We start from the raw sequence: 19643 nt of genomic DNA, 5'->3' as shown, positions 1-19643 counted from the left end.
ACCTGCATCTGAGCAATAAAGAGTATTTAAAAAAGACAAAAGCAAAAAAAAAAAAACTTGACTCCTCTTGATTGCTTTTGAAGTTTTCTGAAGTCTTTTTCAAACCAGAAAAACTGCCGGGGAGTAGAAGCCGACCGTTTGGTCCTGTGATTAACCTCGACGGCATGCGTGTCTCCGGAAGAATCCACACATGACTCACCGTCTTCAGACAGGTTGTAGCCTGCTCAGTGTGACAGCATCCACATTGGACGCAACCTACTCACTACGTTGCTTCATCAAATAATTTATAAGTGTCGAAACATACCCCTCCAACCACAACTCAATCAACCAAGGGATTATTTCTCTCTAAATCAATTCTGTCTGAACTTTTTGGTTTCAAGCATTGGCCGCAGTGAAGATATTTATGTATTGCATTCTAACTTTAGATACACGAATCGTGGAGCAACGCAAACAAATTTAGACCAATAGTATTTTTTCATAAGGTTGGCAGTTTGAATAATTTATTGCAAAAACAAACAAGTTGAACAGAAGTACTTAGAAAATCTGTGAAATTTATTTGTGGATTAACAGTTGCAAGAGTGTTACCTGATATGCAAAACTGTAAAGCTCTTGAAATCCTTTACACAAACTAATTAAAACCAACTTAAACATAATCATCATCAATAATATGTACAATACATAAATACATCGATGTACATACCTGAGGTAGTGATTTAAACATTTGTTAAATTTGTACAGGCACTTGAAATGTTAGCCTGTAGGATTTTACAGCTTGGCATGACAAATAATTGGCAGTTTATTACAGCTTTGCTGTAGCAGCTTCCTCTTTTGCATTCACATTTAACCTTACATTCATACATGAACCTAATCAAACCTTCAAATAGACAAAAACATTTTTTGATTCACCCGAGAATATTCCATACAGACACATTCATCCCTCACCAGAATATGATAAAAGTCCCTGGGATTTAATCAGACTTTCAAAAATTCTAAATAGAAAATTAAATCCCTTCCTAAAACCAAATGTTCCAGACCCTCCCATAAGCCCAAGCCCCTCCACCACGGTGTTCCACCAGGCCGTAGACTCACCTCGATTAACACTCCCTCATTCTGATGAGGTAACGACAGTTCTTATCCCCGCCCCCTTCCGGCCTCACTGGGCCTTCTTATTGGCCGGGAGGTCTTGGGGCCCAGCGGGCTCTGCTTTGAGCCGACTCTGGCTGTATCGGCGGATCAGGGCTCCGGGGAGCAGGGCCATGCAGGCGATCGCCAGCAGTTGGAGCAGACGCTGCCAGGAGAAGAGGTCGTCCAGGGAGGACACCTCGGACAGCATGGCGCCCGTCTGCACGCAGATGAAGTTGTACGGCAGGAGGCCTGCGGACGCCGAGGGGAAACACGGCAACGCCGCGGGGACGGTGTTTAGAGTCGGACCACAACAAACACGCTAGACGTGGAACACGAGGACCCGGGGGCCTCATCTCATGGGGAGGGACCGGGCGGATCTGTGTGAGCGACGTTGAAGTGACTAGTAACGGGGATCTCACCGATGAAGACGGAGCAGAAGAAGTAGACCACGGGGATGTTGACGATGGGGGCGCACATGTTTAGAAACCAGTTGGGCGTCATGGGGAAGAACCTCAGGAAGAGCAGGAAGAAGAACAGGCAGTCCTTGTTCTCCTCCACCTGGGGAATTTCAAAAATACGATTACGAACCATAAACCTGTTTTACAGGGAGCAAGTCACAACAAATTTGTCGGTTGCCCAATAAACTGACAGTCGCAACAGGGCACTAGAGGGATCAGATAGAGGTGTGCAATGTAATCGTGTCTCTAGACAATGGGCTAGTTCGCATTTTAGACAGTAGATGGTGGCATATGGCTCAGGAGGTAGAGAGGGTCGGCTGGTGACCAGAAGATTGCTAGTTTAATCCTCAGCTCCTAGCTGTCGAGGTGTCCCTGTGCAAGACACCACACCTTAACTGCTCCCGACGGGCTGGCTGTCGCCCTGCATGGCTGAGACAGCCGTCGGTATGGGAATGGGTGTGAATGTGTGCATGGATGGGTGAATGTAAGGTTACGTCGTAAAGCGCTTTGAGTGGCCACTGGTTAGAAAAGCTGCTACATAAATGTGCTCAGTTTCCATTTGCGGCAGAGGACCCCCGACCCAACCTACCTTCTTCTGGAGCAGGGACACCTTGTCAGGGAACAGGCCGATGATGTGCTGCTTCCCGAAGGCTTGGGAGAGCAGATAGCACACGGTTGAGCCCGCAGTGGTCAGGACACAGGCCAGCAGCAGGCCCTGATACGGTCCAAATATAGCCCCCGCGAGAATGTTCTGCACGGCGACACAAGAGAAGGTGTGAGCGTGCGCGTCAGCGAGCATCCATCTGATTGTCCCCGTTTAATGGATCTATGAGATTAGTTATTAATAAGTCAAGCAGAGGTACGATATAATAGACACACAATTTTTGAAAGTTGACAATTCCACAATGCCTACACACAATATTTACACTTATTTTAAACCCTATGTCATGACGAAATTATCCAATGCCTTGCTTGATACGATAGCAGAATGAAAGAAATAAAACAACATTATAGGACGTTGATGCGGTCTTGCCTGTACTGCGTCCACAACACTACTCAGTTATAAAACACAAGGCCACAACAGCCTCCTCACCAGGAACGATGATCCTGGGATGGCAAAGGACTGCTTGTACAGGTAGGCACTGGAAAACAGAAGGACAAGGTACCCCGTATGCTCCTTCTTGTAGTACTGAAGAAGCTCAGCCATCTCCCTCAGTTCCTTCAAGTCTGAAGGGAACTTCAACCTGTCAAGACAGGCATACCTTTGTACTCGACGTGTTATCACTGCATATGTTTATTTTCAGTCTATTCTACATTAATGTAGCCTGGTTATATGTCTATGAACGGCTCACAGTTTAGGATATTAGATCCACCATGTATTTACATGGCTGATGGCTTGTAATATGCCTGGTGGCAGGCCAATATTACACATTTTATGATTGTCGATTAAGAATCTGGCAATAGTCTACGAATGGCACACACATAACTTGTCATGCCCACTTGCATCTGCGGAATAGTGAGCATGAGGATGCTTCTTCTACCTGCTGTGCTCCTCTTCGCTGACAGATGACAGCTCAGGGTCTCCTGTTGTCTTCACACTCTCCCCTCGGACATCGGAAGAAGTTACACGTCGGGGCCCGACGGGAAGATACGTGGACAACAAATACAGATATAACGTAGCTGCACCAATGACGAAGACCAATCCAACTATGGACCGCATAGTTGGTTCTTTCGCGCACAACAAAGAGAGATACTTCGGGGTAGTCGAAATGCTAGACGGCGGAACGAAGTGTTGTTGTATCATGCGAAGGGGGGGTGGGAATGGTGGTCGTACCAAGCGGTTGCACGGAAGTGACGTAAGGGCACAACGGGGTTTCGTTAGGGGTTGAAACTTCTAGGTCCACAGTAAAAACATAACCTGCGTTTCAATATCCATGCTACCATACTATTAATTCTGACAGATTTTTTTTTAGTATGTCGCAATAATGCATAGTATGGAAAAGTATGCTTAAAAAACACTCCAGGATGTACCATATTCGGGGTTACATTTTGCAGTATGCAAGCCAGCAGGTTCTTTAGGCTGTTCTGCCCATAGATGGTTCTGCCCCATAATCCTATGCGCATGCGCACTAGAAGATGCGCGCGTGCTAATCAGTGGAATCACCTGAAGTACTGGTATGTCCTATTTGTGTGCAACCTGTCTGCAACAGTGCAGACTTTGTAAGGGTAGCTGCAGTATATACTAGTAAAAAGATAAACTACGCGATTTTGGAAAGACCAAATCAAAACAATCAGATCTAGGCCTATTACTTAATAAAACATGTAATTTTATATTTAATGTTTGATTAACATTGAACCTTAAATAGATTCAATACCTTAACACGTTCTTACTTTTCATTATCTCCATCATAATAACTTTCCCTCCGCTTTTTACCAACAACGTAAACGCAAACCTGCAGTGTCATACATAACGTAACGATTTTAAACTTGAAATGAATTCTCCTGTAGGCCTACAGGGACTTTAGGCATAGGCCTACCTTCTACAAATATATTGAATACCACAAATAACCTGTTTATACTCTTCAAAAATGACTTCTCTTGCGGGTTTTGGCATTGTTGTATTAAACCAACATGTTCTTGAAATTTAATTCAAGTCAATCTATTTCAGTCCCCTATAGGCCTACGTGTTGACGTCTATGGAATCAAAACAAGGCAAGAAAACATTGATAAGGTAAGGTAAATATTTTAAATACAAATAACGAAGTTGAAATAGCTGCACTTACTTAATTTGCAATTGTAAAACGTTTGTGTTAAAAATATTTTTTTTCCTCTCACTTTGGCAATTTTGTAAATCGGGCAGGACTAGCGGAGGTGGTGTTACGGTATCGTATTTCTCAAACTTTGGAAATAATTCCGGTAATGGCTTGTACTGAACTTCACAGGCAAGACGCATATCCGCTACTTAGCCAGGCAATAACTACCACGCCCACTCCGCTAACCCCACCCCCACGTCAAAAGAGGCGACAGAGTGAAAAAGCCTGTCATACCTGTCTAAAGTGTGAGTCCTGCCTTCATTGCTTGCAGCCATTGTAAAATCCAGTGAATGTCTTTGATTGGACGTGCCAAAACCACGTCCTCAGTATACTGCGCAATCTTGGAAGTATTTCACAAATGTTTGATGGCTTACTGTAGAGTCGGCAAGAGCTGAGTGAAGTTTGAATAAGTAAGCATCATATATGATTTTCCTTCTCTTACGGGACGCTACCATCGAGCCCAGCTATGGTATGTATCAATACAAACAGTGGTTGGATTTTTGCTTGTTATTGGTGAAACAAAATGCCATCTAAAAATCTCTGATCTCTGTTTCTGCGTGTAAGCCTACTTGAATGCAATTTAATGTATTTAATGTACAACTATTTAGCAAATGCATTGTCGGATAACATTAGGGCGAATTTGTATTGTAAAGAGTTTATCATTAAACTTTTCACAAATGGAAACTATTTTTGCAGATAATCGTTTTTTAAGTTTATTTATATTATATCATTTTGATCTATAGGTTTTAAGTGTACATAAGATTGGCTTAATGTTTGACCCATATTGATAAGTTGATTAAAAGGAAAATGATGAAGATTTACTTTCTGAATGCGTTGAACCAAATTGAATACTCTGCAGTGCAAGTATCAAAGGCCTTGTTCATTAATGTATCAAGTTTTTTCTCAACAGGATGCTTCCAATGTATTCATGCCTTGTTGTGAGGTAAGCCATCCAAATTTGAATCTCTTGACATATTTCAGTGTTGAGGCTACATCGGTCTATACTGTCTGCTATTATCATTATAAAGCAGGTTTATAGAAATAGCTCGACATTGGTCTATACCGTAAATAGCCAGTAGATGTCGCCATCTTACAGCTGTGTTAAAAAACGTTCATGGTTATTGAATTTTTTTTTTTTTTTTTAAATGAGCGCAACAAACACACTAAATATCCTTATCTTTCTGTCCTATAGGGATATTTGGCCTTAATATGCGCTGTAATTTCTATCGTTTTTATCGGCTGGTTCATCCGAGACTCCCTCAAGCTCGACAGCTTCCATACCAAGCATGTGTTCATCACCGGCTGCGACAGCGGCTTCGGGAACCTGCTGGCCAAAAGTCTGGACCGTAAGGGCTTCAACGTGATAGCCGCGTGTCTGACGGAGCAGGGCGCCTCGCAGCTCTCCTCCGGGGCCTCCCGCAGACTCAAGACGGTGCTGCTCGACGTCACCAACGCCGAGAGTGTCCGCCGCGCCGGGGAGTTTGTGAGCGCCGAGGTCGGCGAGCGAGGTGAGGACGGGACCCCCGGTTGGCACCAGTCTGTGTAGCCAGATTGGGTCAGACTTATAAAGTGAACCAGCGTGATGAGTGATGGGAGGAGGTAGACGGGGCACCAAGTACTAAGCATGTCTCCCCCTGGTCTCTACCCCTCCCTGGCACACTGGCAGTGTTGCCAGATTGGGTGGGACATCTGGCCCAATCTGGCAACACTGTCACCAGTACCAGAATCAGTGCCCATGCCAGTCAGAGTTGGGCACTGGGAGGAACATGCTTACCACTGGGTGCCCTGATTACCTCCTCCTATCACACAACATGCTGGTTTACTTTATAAAAGTCCCCTAGTTGCTCTACAACCACTGTTAACCAAGGCCTGCAGCAGGTTATTGCTTTTATAGAACCGTTAGGACAGATACAGTCAACTACTAGATTGAATAAAAAAGGTTGCCAAGCAACAGAGGCTGGCCTGATTGGGTCACGCTTAATACAAAAAAATTGTGTGCGTGTGTGTTAATAGGGCACTTTACAACAGCTTCGAGCCCAAGCACAACCATCTAGTTTTATAGCTTTCTTCTTCTTTTACAAGGCTGCTGGGAGAATCTAGTTCCCCACAGATGGAGAGTGTACAAACCTTCTTCAGTGCGCCTTAAATGAGAAGCTTTCATCCTCTAGTCGGCCTACTACTGAACAAGACTTCACTGTAGGGAAACCGTCAAATCTTTAAAGATAAAACAACGATTTGAAGGATAACAGGGCTAATATTAGGCCTATAGATTTGAAAATTGCCGATGTGTTTCTACCCCACTAAGGTAGAACATTGTACAATTTAAATCACAACTAGAACGAAGCGACAGAGCGTGGCTAATAGGAGCCTATGATGTTGTCCACTCGATGGGAGTATATCACCGTTTGAACCGTGATGATGGTGGGGGCCCGCCTCCCCGCTAGGTCTGTGGGGGCTGGTGAACAACGCGGGGCGGTCGCTGCCCCTCGGGCCCACGGACTGGCTGCAGCTGGCGGACTTCACTAAGGTGCTGGACGTCAACCTGACGGCCGTGATCGGCGTGACGCTGGAGCTCCTGCCCCTGCTGAAGAGGGCCCGCGGCAGGGTGGTGAACGTGGCCAGCGTCCTGGGGAGAGTGGCCATCCTGGGAGGGGGCTACTCCATCTCCAAGTACGGAGTGGAGTGCTTCTCCGACATCCTCAGGTATGGGTCAAGAAGGATCTTTTTTTTTTTTGGGGGGGGTTTCTGATCGGGCACTTTATTCATTCATGCAAATTAATTGTTTAGTTAATTAAAAAAAAACGGCTTTGAACTTTAATTCTTAGACCCAATCCCATTTCTACCCCTTACCCCTTCAAAACAAGGGGGAGGGGTAAGGGGAAGGGGTAGAAATGGGATTGGGCCTTAGTCTCCAAGTAGTACAGCGTAGAGACCTGGGTTTTATATTTGAGCATGTACACCACCTTGCATCATGGAGGTGTTTTGGTCAATGTGTTTTGTTCTATCGTGTCTATAATCAAATTAATACATGTGACTTAAAATTGCCGATACCGCAGCAAGCATCTCACTAAAATTTGTCTCTTTTTTTTGGTACGTATTCTTAAATATTGCACGCTAAAATATCTTAAATACTCTGCTCCTCCCAGAATGGAGATGTCCCACTTTGGCATCAAAGTGTCGATCCTGGAGCCAGGCTTCTTCCAGACCGCCGTCACCCGCCACGACCTCATGGAGGAGAACCTCCGAGCTCTGTGGGACCGCCTTCCCCAGGACGTCCGGGAAGCCTACGGGCCCAAATACGTTGAACAATGTAAGGACGTGTTGTTTCTGCCCCAAAGGTTACGATGCTTCAGAGACTTCATTCGTTTCTTTCCTCTCTGCTATTATGATTTATTTATTTTTTAAAGCAAAAAAAAGTACCGGCACTATAAAAGACTCAGTTCTGATTCCTGGAGCACAGTACCAAGTACACAGTACCCCAACATGTACAGAATCAGAATTCATGCCAACATTTTTGTTGGTATGAACACTTGTTTTATCATAAGAGTCATCCTGATGTATTTTTATTTGGGGGGTTGCCCCGGGCCGGGTCAGTAGTCTGCAGACAGGTGTCCCCTGTCCCGAGACCGTTCCCCTGGCCCGGGACCGTTCCCCTGTCCCGGGACCGTTCCCCTGTCCCGGGACCGTTCCCCTCTGTCCCGGCAGCGTTCCCCTGTCCCGGGACCGTTCTCCTGTCCCGAGACCGTTACCCTGGCCCGGGACCGTTCCCCTGTCCCGAGACCGTTCCCCTGTCCCGGGACCGTTCCCCTGTCCCGAGACCGTTCCCCTGTCCCGGGAGCGTTCCCCTCTGTCCCGGGAGCGTGTTCCCCTGTCCCGGCAGCGTTCCCCTGTCCCGGGAGCGTTCCTTATCGGCCTTCCTGGGGTCGTTTGATAAAGACCAATCTCCTTCAACCTGACCTGCATGTCGGGCCCAAGGGGGAGCAGTCCTTCATCGGCTCAAACACATTTATATTTTTTCTCACACTTGCTTGTGCAGCACTTAGAATTTATGACTGTTCACCAACTCGCTTGTAAGCCCCTTTTGGACGAGTGCGTCTGCTAAACGACTGGGCTGCTTCCCTCCGATGTGCTTCAGATCTGAAGTACCAGAAGTTCAACCTGTGGCTGATGTGCAGCCCAGACCTCACCAAGGTGACCAGCCGCATGGAGCACGCCCTGACGGCTCGATATCCCCGGACCCGCTACGCCGTGGGCTGGGACGCGCGGACCTTCTGGCTCCCGCTGTCCTACTGTCCGACCGTGGTGGCAGACTTCTTCCTCGTCCGGCTGTTCCCGACCCCGAGAGCTGTCTGAGTGGGTACACCCCTTCCTGCGCGGAAGGCTTCTGAATAACGCAATCAAAGCACGGATAAACATTGTCTAGGAGTTAGCCATTGTTTCATGATTTATTACTGAAAAACAACCTCCCCGGCTGAAATATCAAAGTCAGCAAAGAAGAAATGAGTTTGATCATGCTCAAGTTTCCTCAAAGTAGGCCTACCATACTCTGTTATGAAGACCTATGGTGGTAGGTCGCTCGAAATGGACAACCTTTTGTCATATTTCGTACTGTCTATTAACTAAAATGAGGTATATTATACGTGAAAGATTAAGGAATGATACTTTTTGTTCAATGAAAAATATATAATAATGCAATTTTAATAAGCTATCATGATTAAACTATACAACACAATATTGTTTCATTTTGCTGGTGTAGCTTTATTCAGAAGATCATCTATTTCAAAATGCCAGATATTGACAGAATCTTACTTTTTCAAATTTACAAATATACAACATATTCAAAAACATTTCTATAAGCAGCGTCAGTGCAAAGATATACATATAGTACATCAAAATTAAAAAATAATCACTCAAACAATTGGCGTGAGAGACTTTCGGAAGGCATTGTCAAAAAAAAACGACTCCTTTGATGTATGCTATAGATCGCGTGTGTGTGTATAGATCTCTTAAACAATCTATATCGTAGATCGTATATATATCCGAAACGATCCATCGTACGTCTCTTAATCTCTACATATCGGAGGTTTGTACACAGGCTGCATAAAAAAATAAATTCTGTGCAAAGTGTGTGTTTGTAATCTCGAAGGGGTCTAGGCTTCGCTGTCCTCTTTGACGAGGTTTGCCGTGTCTTTGAAAGTGTCTTCTGTTGGGGAGAAGGCGGTGGAACGATCCTTCTTCTGGGGCTTGACCGGAGGAGCGAACGGGGACGGCTCTGATGTACTGGCTTCGCCCACACTGCTGTCTGAAGGCCCTTTATCATCCTTCATCTGAAAAACATTGAAACGTTCATTTACATATCAGTATGGAGATTTTTAGTATGGTATATATATTTTGCATCAAATTGAAAGTATATGGCTGTAATACTCGTAAAAATATATTGGTTTGTGATCATGTCAAAAGTAGGGATCGACCGATACAGATTTTTTAGGGCCGATACGATACCGATATTTTTTCATCAGCCATAGCCGATACGCCGATACGCCGATACCGATATTTAGAGCCGATACTACTTTTTTTTTTTTTTTTTTTTTTTGCTCCCTCAATCATAAAAATTACACTGATAACAAATGTTACAAGTCTCAATTAAAAAAAAGGAACATTTATTGAACTTCAATATAAAAAACTATATTTAACAAATAGTAAAAACAGGTGAGGTAGAACTAGTAAAAAAAAAAAAAAAAAAAAATTGGCGAAAAAAATATCGGCGAAAATCGGCCGCATATCGGCCGATACCGATACCCGTAAAGACCGCGAATATCGGCCGATAATATCGGCCGACCGATATATCGGTCGATCCCTAGTCAAAAGGTGCACAAAAAATAATTTTATTTTATCTTTTTCTCCAAAGGATGTATATACTTTCTCTTTACCTCGGAATAGCCTGGATTTTCAAAAGTCGTGCTTGGCTTCAACTTTCTTTTGAAGAAGCTCCACTTGGACTCCTGGGGGAAAAAAAAAGAATCCCAGATTTAGACCCTGAGCTCCGGCTGGTGGTTGTCTCGTTAATAACCAAGGTGCTTGTAGATGGGGATGGAGGGTCTAACCGGAGCCGATGGGTCGCTTGCAGGGGTGGTCTTCACCACCGCTGCCCCCTGGTCTATGTTGAAGGCGGGGTTCGCAAAGTTGTTTGCCAGCTGCTCTCCGCTTATGTTGACGGTCACCTGGGAAACCAAAGAACGCACCGTGAGCCACGATGACATTGGTCCAGTGGTCGAGATGCTGGACCCTCACACCAAAAGGTTCCGGGTACAAACCCTGACGTTGGAATCCGAAAGGTTCTGGTTTCAAACCTCGATGTCGGCGTCCAAAAGGTTCTAATCCTGACTTTGGTGTCAAAAAGGTTCTGGGTTCTGAACCTGAGGTTCACATCAACAAGGTTCTGGGTTCTGAACCTGAGGTTCACATCAATTAGGTTCTGGGTTCTAAACCTGAGGTTTGCATTGAAACGGTCTTCTTTGTTTTTAGGGTACATATCCAACACTAGGGTTCACGTACCCCTGGTTGGGCCTCAGCAGTGGCTTGGAGGCTTACCCGTGTGAGACCCTCCTGTGTGAGGCCCTCCTGTGTGAGGCACTCTTGTGTGAGACCCTCCTGTGTGAGGCCTGCCCGTGTGACGCGTACCTGTGTGGCGTGTATGACGGCGGGATCCCCGGCCAGTCCAGGGGGCGTGGCGTACAGGGGGTTCTCGAACGTGATTGGCTTCCCCCCCGCCTCCATGGCGAAGTTCTCATCCTGCGTAGGGATCACACACGACGAGGAGAGGGGGGTCAGCCGGGAGGTTCAGCCAATCACAGAGGGGACGTGTGTGTGTGTGTGTGTGTGTGTGTGTGTGTGTGTGTGTGTGTGTGTGTGTGTGTGTGTGTGTGTGTGTGTGTGTGTGTGTGTGTGTGTGTGTGTGTCACCATCTGCATGGCGGTGTCGATGAAGGACACTCCCAGGTTGGAGGGCCCCAGGTTCACGTTGTCGCCCGACCGGAACGTCACGCCGTTGCCCGTGTCGCCGGACTTCACCAGGCTGCTCAGGCTGTTGCAACGCGGCCAGGGAGGAGGAGGAGGATGGTCAGGTGGACGATTGGGAGGAGGAAGAGCATGATGAGGAGGCAGAGGATGATATTAGCCGGGGTGTACCCATGCTGCCTTGCGCGCGATTTCATTTCACGCTGCTAGGCAGCCTGGATTCCATGGACCCGATTTTCGCCTGAGATAGGGAACCAATCACAGAACGGGGAGGGACGGCAAGACGATGACGACGTCTATGCGACACACCGAAGCTTGTAGTTTACGGATCCAAAATGGCAGCAGACGCGTTACCCTCGATGCAGCCATAGATGGTGTTCTAAGTAGTTTAGAACGCAAGTTTATTTTGAAAAAATAGCAACTTTCGGTGTTAAACTCTTTCATTACCAAGAAGGATGTCTTTGCCCTGCTACCAACAGGCTTTGATTGGCTATGAGCTACGTAAAGACTCATATGATAGACATTCGTAGCGCCCAATAAATGGCTCTGGGCAATCGTAAACCACGCCTCAAATACGAGAAAATGAATGTGTGGTTCCCAGACCTCATCTCAATGTAGCTTGAGATGAGCCAGGCTAGGATGATATGCTTGGATGAGGCAGAAATTCCTAATTCCTACCCTAAAAGCCTCTTACTGTTGCGTAAGGTTGATGGCTTAATAAGAGCTAGGGCAGGCAGAGTATCATAAATAATACAATGAAATGACCATTTGTATTTAAATAAAAAAAGGAAAAGGAAGTGAGTTTGAGAGGACAAGGAAGTGAACAGGAAGTTGCTTACCTTGGTAACTTGGGCATGGGGGGCATGAGGGAGCCGGTTCGCTTGTAGTTGAGGAAGAGTCCTGCGACCAAGCCACCAGACGCCACGATGACGATGACAGTCAGCAGCACTGCTGTAGCTGGGAGGAAATGCTTCACTGTGAGGTGGTGATGATGACTCAACATTACTCTGTGTTCCTGCTGGAGGAGCCAATTCATTCACTTCATGACCTCTGGATCACCCATTAACTTTCTGAAGCATTAATAAAGAAAATTGCCGCTTCAGATGCTTAGTGGAGCATGCTTGCACAAAAACCCTATTGCTGAGTGTCTCCCTAAGGTCAAGAGTTCAATAACATAGGCTATAAATACTAACTAGTTATACTGCTAACAGTCAGTCATTCACATGTCCCACCAGAGATCCAGCAGGACTTCCTGCCTTTTGTACTATAACATTATATCGTGTGCGTGAGTCAGACTAAAGAGCAGTACCTGTTCCGGCAGGGGCCACCCGAGACTTCCCCAGGTCACAGTTGTTGCCGGTGTAGCCAGGCGGACATCTAGACGACAGAACAAAAACAATACAGTATCTTTTACACCGATGGTTGAGAAGTCCCACATTATGACCGCGTCTCTCTCCTCCGGACCAGGGAGAAGTGGAGCTACGTGTAGAAGCGTTTGTCTTTAACGAACCGCACCATGTATCTCTGGGTACATTTATTAACGCGGTGAACGTACATCTGTAAAGGACGCTGGTGAACTCGTGTTCCCGTCCTCCCTTTCATCTTTATTCACTATGAACTAGATTTCACTCCTGTTTCGGGCCTCTCACATTATAAGTACTGAATAACGACTATTATTCAGCGCACAGATAATGCAGCAGTCCATCATCCAAGTACACCGTCCAAGCATCGACATAACTTGACAATTAAGGACATGCTGCAAGACGTAGTACAGGTATACAAGTTATACAAGTTATATTGGTTTAAATGTGATGACTCCCCTCTGGTGGTTAACACCTGCTATTGCATGCATAACCTCTGATTGGCTGACCCTGGTTACCCGGGGTCACCTGCTGATTGAGCTTCGATGTGACACACCTGCGCTCCGCTAATTGAACTCTGACACACCTTTCACAAAGGGATCGTCCTAAGATTAACACAGCTGTCCCTCACAATACTAAATATGCATCTGCACATTTTTTTGATCCAGGGTGTGGGCAACAGACTGAAAGCAGTGAGGTCGTACCACGAAAGCGGCAGATCCATAATAAGTGTTATGAGTGACAGCTGTGTTTATCCTATGACGAGGTGCTGATGAAGGGGGCGTGTCCAGTGGAGCCGGCGACCCCAGATTGAACACAAAGGCTGACGGCGTTGTTTTGAAGGCGGGGTCAAAGGTCAGGGGTCGGAGGTCTGGTCACCCCGTGGCTGAGACTCACTTGCACGTGGGTAGCCCCCCCTCGACGGTGTAGCACGTCCCCCCGTTCCTGCAGCGGCAGGCCGGCGGCATCGGGACTGGAGGCACGGTGGCTGGAGGGGGAGGAGCCACGACAACCGTCACACACCGTACAGCACGCACACACACACACACACCGTACAGAGCACACACACACCGTACAGAGCACACACACACACACACCGTACAGAGCACACACACACACACACACACACACACACACACACACACACACACACACACACACACACACACACACACACACACACACACACACACACACACACACACCGCACCGTACAACACACACACACACACCGTACAACACACACACACACACGCACCGTACAACACACACACACCCGCACCGTACAACACACACACACACACACACACACACACACACACACACACACACACACACACACACACACACACACACACACACACACACACACCGCACCGTGACACACACACACACACACACACCGTACAACACACACACACACGCACCGTACAACACACACACACACACACACACACACACACACACACACACACACACACACACACACACACACACACTCATCTGACCACAGCCATGCATCCCGGTCGTCTTGACGCAGGACTGCAGTTACCACGGTTACCTCACCTCACCTTTATTTTCATGTTGATATTATTTTATTTTATTATGATTCTTTCTTATCTACATTTCTGTGCTTTTCTTTTGTAAGCATCGTAATCGTCCAGTTTGCACTTTGTTCGATATAGCGTCTTTTATGTTTCATTTAATATAATATCCAATTTAATATAAAAGAAACATGAGACAATGGGGAAATCAATGTAATAAAACAATCTTTAAATAAAACAAAAAAATTCCCGAGGCATAGGGGAACAGCAAGGCGGTTCCACTCAAGCGTACCTGCGTCGCACTTGGTGGGGTCGGAGACGGACATGGAGGAGCCCTCAGGACAGGCACAGGTGAAGCCGCCCGGACGCAGCAGACACAGGTGGCTGCACGTGTCCCTGCACGGGTTCACCACTGGGGGGAGAGGGCGCGCTGGTCAACACCTGGGACCCCTGATCCAAACCCTGACCCTTAACCCTGACCCTTAACCCTGACCCATCACCATGACCCTTAACCCTGACCCATACTCTGACCCCAAACCCTGAATCCTAACCCAGAAACCCAACCCTAACCCAAACTCTGACCCCTAATCCCTACCCCAAAAAACATAAAAGGATATCATTTTATAAATAAGGGTATTGATCAAAATAAAATGAATCAATCCAAAATGAATGAAAGAAGGGAATAGACGATGGGGTGAGATGGTTGTCATACAACGTGGGCTCGTGCAGTCCTTAGAGACTAACTATGAAGACGGTCCCATCAGTTCTAACCTGACCGGCGTGGTGGCCCAGGACCCGTCCGCTCACCTGAGTGGTTGTGCCGGTGCTCCTGGTAGACGCGGACCTGGGTCAGCCAGGGGTTGATGGTCAGAACCTTGACTTTGTTCCCGCTCCCAAACTTGTCCATCTTCCACACCTCGCCCCTCTCCTTGGTGGTCCAGTAGACGTGGCCCTCGAACACGTCCAGGCTGTACGGGTTCCCGATGTCTGGAGCCAGGGAAACGTTGCGGTCGGCGTGTTAACAGCAGGACGGTTATCCAAAAAACAAAGAAGTGTGCAACACTTGCGTTTCACACACACACGAGGCGCTCGCATGGTTGGGTCTCATTGGCGGGCCAAATTCTCTGGGCTGGCAAGGCAGAGAAGGGGCAGATGGCATCTCCCCTTATGACGTTTTTTCAAAGGCGGAGCAGAATTCCTAGGGCTCGTTTTACACCCAACAAAATATCTAGCTACTGGAGGTAGGTAGGCTAGGGGAACTCATATTAATGTCAGAAAACCTCAGAAAGTGAAATTTTCATGCCATGGGATCTTTAAGAACGGGGAATGGGTTAACCTAGTGATTGTTATGCTTGGCACTTGGTTCTATGAACATCCTTACTGTACCGACAGCGATATATTGTTTCTCTTAAGTCGCTTTGGATAAAAGCGTCTGCTACATGCCCTGAATGTAAACGTAAATGGCGTATATTTAAATAATTTCTGATATCCGCTCTTATTTTGAAACACCGTTAGATCGCCCCCTTACCTCCTGAAACGAGGACCTTCCTGTCGGCGCCGTCCGGCCTCATGGAGCCGATGACGTTCTCCTTGGAGTCGCACCAGTAGAGCCGGTCCCCGTTCAGGTAGTCCACGGTGAGGCCGGTGGGCCAGCCCAGGTCCCCCTCCAGCAGGGTCTGCCGGTGCCGGCCGTCCATCCAGGCAGACTCGATCCGGGGTCTCCGGCCCCAGTCCGTCCAGTACATGGTGCTGTCCGTCCACACACAGAGCCCCTCGTTACACACAGATCAGTCAGACTGGACCGGAGGCAAGGGAACAGGAGCAGGGGGGACTTCTGTGGCTCGGTGTGTGAACCGGAAGGTGCCAGGGATTGAACTACAAGGTTGCCAGCTAGGAGGAGCCGGGGATTGAACTAGCAACCTTCCGGTTACCAGCCAACCCGCTCAGCTAGGAGGAGCCAGGGATTGAACTAGCAACCTTCCGGTTGCTAGTTCAATCCCTGGCTCCTCCTAGCTGAGCGTCGCGGCGTCCCTGACCGAGACACCTCCCCCTAACTGCCTCCAACGAGCTGGCTGTCGCCTTAAACGGTTAACACCGCCGTCGGCGTGTGAATGTGTGCATGAATGCGAGGCAATATTTGTAAAAAACGCTTTTGAGTGGCCACCGGATAGAAAAGCGCTGTATGTAAATGCAGTCCGTTGACCATTGACTCCTCTTACCCGAGTGAAGGATTGACCACGATGGCGGCTGGCTGGTCGAGGTCGGTATAGATCAACCACTTCCTGTATCGGCCGTCTAACTCGGCCACTTCGATCCGATTGGTCCCCGCGTCCGTCCAGTAAATGTGTCTGGGAGGGAACGGGACACAGAGTTGTAGACGATGGACGGAATAGTATTGGACTCATGTATTGTTGTCGCTGTTTCACTCAACTTTATCAGACTATTTTGCACGAAATATATTGTTTGCAATAGTACTTTGTATTTTTATTGTATTTTTTATTATTTTAGGGATATTTTATCCTCTGTTTTTCCACTGCTGCTGAGCTGTTGCAACAGACAGATTTACCCTACCAGGGATTAATAAAGATGCATCTAATCGAATATAAAATGCGTCAGAAATACAATTTGATTCGGGTTTCTAAAATTGCAACATTGTGTCCTGAATCCCGAAGCTTTTCTCTGCACAATGTCCACTTTAATCAACCAGCACTTGTCATGTCCACGTCAGGTTTATTTCTGTCAACATGTTTTTCTGTGTTAAATGCGGGAAGAGGGTTTATCTGTTATCTGTTGTATATGTGGGAAAATAGTTTATTTGTTATCCGTGTGCCGCACAGTGTTGCTACACTGTGTTGTGTATTCTGCCCTGAAACCAACTTGACTGTGTGAAATCAATTATCCCCTTTGGGACAATAAAGAAACTAACTAACTAACTAACTAACTAACTTGGGACTGTTCCTGCAGCGACTCTAACTGGGATGCATTTGGCTCCTGCCCGGGTGGTCTCAGGTCCGGGAGCAGTTCTCCCGGGGGGTCTTACCCAGTGATCCAGTCCACGGCCAGGCCCTCGGGGTCGGTCACGTAGCGCAGGTTCAGGTCCACCTCCTTCACGGGGTTGTTCCCGTCGTCGCTGAGGGTGGTCATGGACGCCCGCTTGATGGAGCCAAACTGGGTGCCGCGGCCCCGGACCGTCCAGTACACCACGCCTGGAGGACACGCGACGAATGGATGGATGAAGGAACATTTGAATGAAATACTACAAATACTTTACAAAATACACATACCAAATATCTATTTTCATGATTCTCCTTTGCAGTGAAAATCTATGAGGAGATGATAGCATATGATGATGATATCAATTAAAAATAGTACTTGGCATTGTGTAGCGTCTTATCCAAGCTATCTTTGTTGTATACGGGGAATGGGTTAATCTAGAGATTGTAAGTGCTTGGCCCTTGTTTCTATTAACATCCTTACTCTACAGACAGCGATATATAACCTTGGCCGAAGGGAGATGTGCACGCAAAGTTTGGCGCTTGTATCACAATTTGAACGATTTTTTCACCTATCTGCTGCACTAATATTGTTTCTCTTTCTTCTGAAGCATTCACTTATTTTTCGTCGCTTTAAAATGAAGGCGTCTTATCAACTCCCTAAATGTGATTGTTAATGTTATTGCGGGAGGGGGGAGGGGCCTTACTCAGTCCCTCCCCCTGGGGGTCCCACAGGTAGTCCAGGGCCTGGATGTGCTCTGCGTGGTCCAGGTAGTCCGAGTACTGCTCCGAGGACAGGTTGAAGCGCCGGATGCGGACGTTGTCGGGCAGCAGCAGCACCGGAGGGTTTCCTACCAACACAAACATTACCAGACAGACTGATTACAAGAGGACTTACCAACAGCTAGAACGACAAACGACAGAAATAAATAGACTCGGGAGTGTGTGTGTGTGCGTGCGTGCGTGTCTTTGTGTGTGTGTGTGTGTGAGTGTGTTTAGTTCAGTGTTTGTGTGTGTGTGCATGCGTCTGTATGTACGTGTGTGTGTGCGTGCTCGCTCACTTGCGTGCGTGCGTTTTTGAAGGTTCGATTCCGACAGGCTATGCTAAGAATGCATGCGCTCCTTTTTATCAATGTATAATGTTTTATTCACAGCGTACCGGAAAACAACAAAACTGTGTGAAGTTGGTGGAAGTTGGTTGTGTGGGCTGTAGAGTCATACTCTATCATTCTATGATATCTATTGTCTGGTTGTGTTACCTTGAGCGGCGCACTCCTGGCCGCGGGGCTGCCCCACCGAGGTGAACCCCGGGGCACAGAAGCAGCCGTAGCTCCCCTTGGTGTTGCTGCAGGCCTGGGGGCACGTCCCGAACACCGCACACTCATCCACGTCTGGGGAGTGGGGGGCCGAGGGGAGAGGACGCAAGGAGAGAGGAGGCCAGGAGAGAGGAGACAAGCAGAGAGGACACAAGGAGAGAGGACAGAAGCAGAGAGAGCACAAGAAGAGAGGAAACAAGGACACAAGTTCACACGAGGACGATAACATTAGGAATGTTGCTTTGGCCTACAAAGTAACCCTATATCACACATCAACATGCACACACACACGCACAGGATGCTATCTAGCATTGATAGACACACACACACACACAGAGGATGCTATCTCGCCAAGCCAGCCAGACAAATACAGACGCACACACATTCACACACACCGACACACACATAAACACACCGACACGACACACAAACACACACACACACACACACACACACGAATCGATACTATCTCACAGAGCCAGCCAGCCAGCCAGACACAGCTCACACACACAGACAAAGACAAAGACAAAGACAAAGATAAAGACAAAGACACACACACACACACACACACACACACACACACATACACACACACACACACACACACAGGTGTGTACCTTGGCAGGTGTTCCGGTCGGAGGGGGAGGATTGGTACCCGGGTCTGCAGGAGCACAGGAAGCCCCCGCCCGTCACGTCGGTGCAGTTGTGCTCACAGAGGTCCTCAGAGCAGGAGCGGGCGCTGCCGTTGACTGAGGAGGTGCAGCAATGCATTGTGGGTTACACAATGGTAGTAGACGATGTCATGTATTTCTCACATATCAATCCGATTTTATATTCACATTCGTATATTATTTATTAAGTTTTCTTACGTTGTTAGTTGTATTCATTTTTAGTAAGTACGTCATCCCATTAGCAGCCTCTAGTGCCTGGAGTTGTTACTACAGGTAAAGCTTTAAACGTTTCCGACAGCTGTCTGAATTTAAGTAATATGAATATATAATAGCTGCAGTAAAATAG

At 47.2% G+C, this 19643-nt stretch overlaps 3 protein-coding genes across 3 annotated transcripts in view; 1 reads left to right on the top strand and 2 right to left on the bottom strand.

Moving 5' to 3' along the window:
- Positions 1 to 483: 483 nt before the first annotated feature.
- tmem41aa (transmembrane protein 41aa) lies at positions 484 to 3421 on the bottom strand. The gene is made up of 5 exons (XM_030342700.1): positions 3125 to 3421; positions 2677 to 2827; positions 2173 to 2334; positions 1545 to 1683; positions 484 to 1374 (listed from the first exon to the last, which is right to left on the bottom strand). The coding sequence occupies exons 1-5, from the start codon at positions 3385 to 3387 to the stop codon at positions 1154 to 1156; spliced, it is 936 nt and encodes a 311-aa protein (XP_030198560.1). The 5' UTR covers positions 3388 to 3421; the 3' UTR covers positions 484 to 1153.
- A 1176-nt stretch (positions 3422 to 4597) lies between these two features.
- On the top strand, positions 4598 to 9128 carry rdh1 (retinol dehydrogenase 1). The gene is made up of 6 exons (XM_030342699.1): positions 4598 to 4865; positions 5307 to 5339; positions 5589 to 5904; positions 6841 to 7099; positions 7543 to 7706; positions 8532 to 9128. The coding sequence occupies exons 1-6, from the start codon at positions 4863 to 4865 to the stop codon at positions 8747 to 8749; spliced, it is 993 nt and encodes a 330-aa protein (XP_030198559.1). The 5' UTR covers positions 4598 to 4862; the 3' UTR covers positions 8750 to 9128.
- lrp2a (low density lipoprotein receptor-related protein 2a) overlaps positions 9129 to 19643 on the bottom strand; it is a 74723-nt gene continuing 64208 nt past the window's right edge. The window contains exons 63-78 of the mRNA XM_030342698.1: positions 19244 to 19375; positions 18570 to 18701; positions 18018 to 18161; positions 17358 to 17523; positions 16537 to 16665; positions 15846 to 16066; positions 15125 to 15304; positions 14610 to 14729; positions 13671 to 13761; positions 12722 to 12789; positions 12252 to 12369; positions 11359 to 11479; positions 11078 to 11188; positions 10501 to 10617; positions 10327 to 10398; positions 9129 to 9723 (exon numbers count right to left, since the gene is read on the bottom strand). Coding sequence (XP_030198558.1) covers positions 9547 to 9723; positions 10327 to 10398; positions 10501 to 10617; positions 11078 to 11188; positions 11359 to 11479; positions 12252 to 12369; positions 12722 to 12789; positions 13671 to 13761; positions 14610 to 14729; positions 15125 to 15304; positions 15846 to 16066; positions 16537 to 16665; positions 17358 to 17523; positions 18018 to 18161; positions 18570 to 18701; positions 19244 to 19375 — 2099 coding nt within the window. The 3' untranslated portion in view covers positions 9129 to 9546. The remainder of the gene's footprint in view (positions 9724 to 10326; positions 10399 to 10500; positions 10618 to 11077; positions 11189 to 11358; positions 11480 to 12251; positions 12370 to 12721; positions 12790 to 13670; positions 13762 to 14609; positions 14730 to 15124; positions 15305 to 15845; positions 16067 to 16536; positions 16666 to 17357; positions 17524 to 18017; positions 18162 to 18569; positions 18702 to 19243; positions 19376 to 19643) is intronic.

This window comes from Gadus morhua, chromosome 20 (genome assembly GCF_902167405.1).
Source record: "Gadus morhua chromosome 20, gadMor3.0, whole genome shotgun sequence".
Taxonomy (NCBI): domain Eukaryota; kingdom Metazoa; phylum Chordata; class Actinopteri; order Gadiformes; family Gadidae; genus Gadus; species Gadus morhua.
The sequence above is the reverse complement of the archived record's forward strand: the minus strand, read 5'-3'. Positions and strand labels throughout refer to the sequence as shown.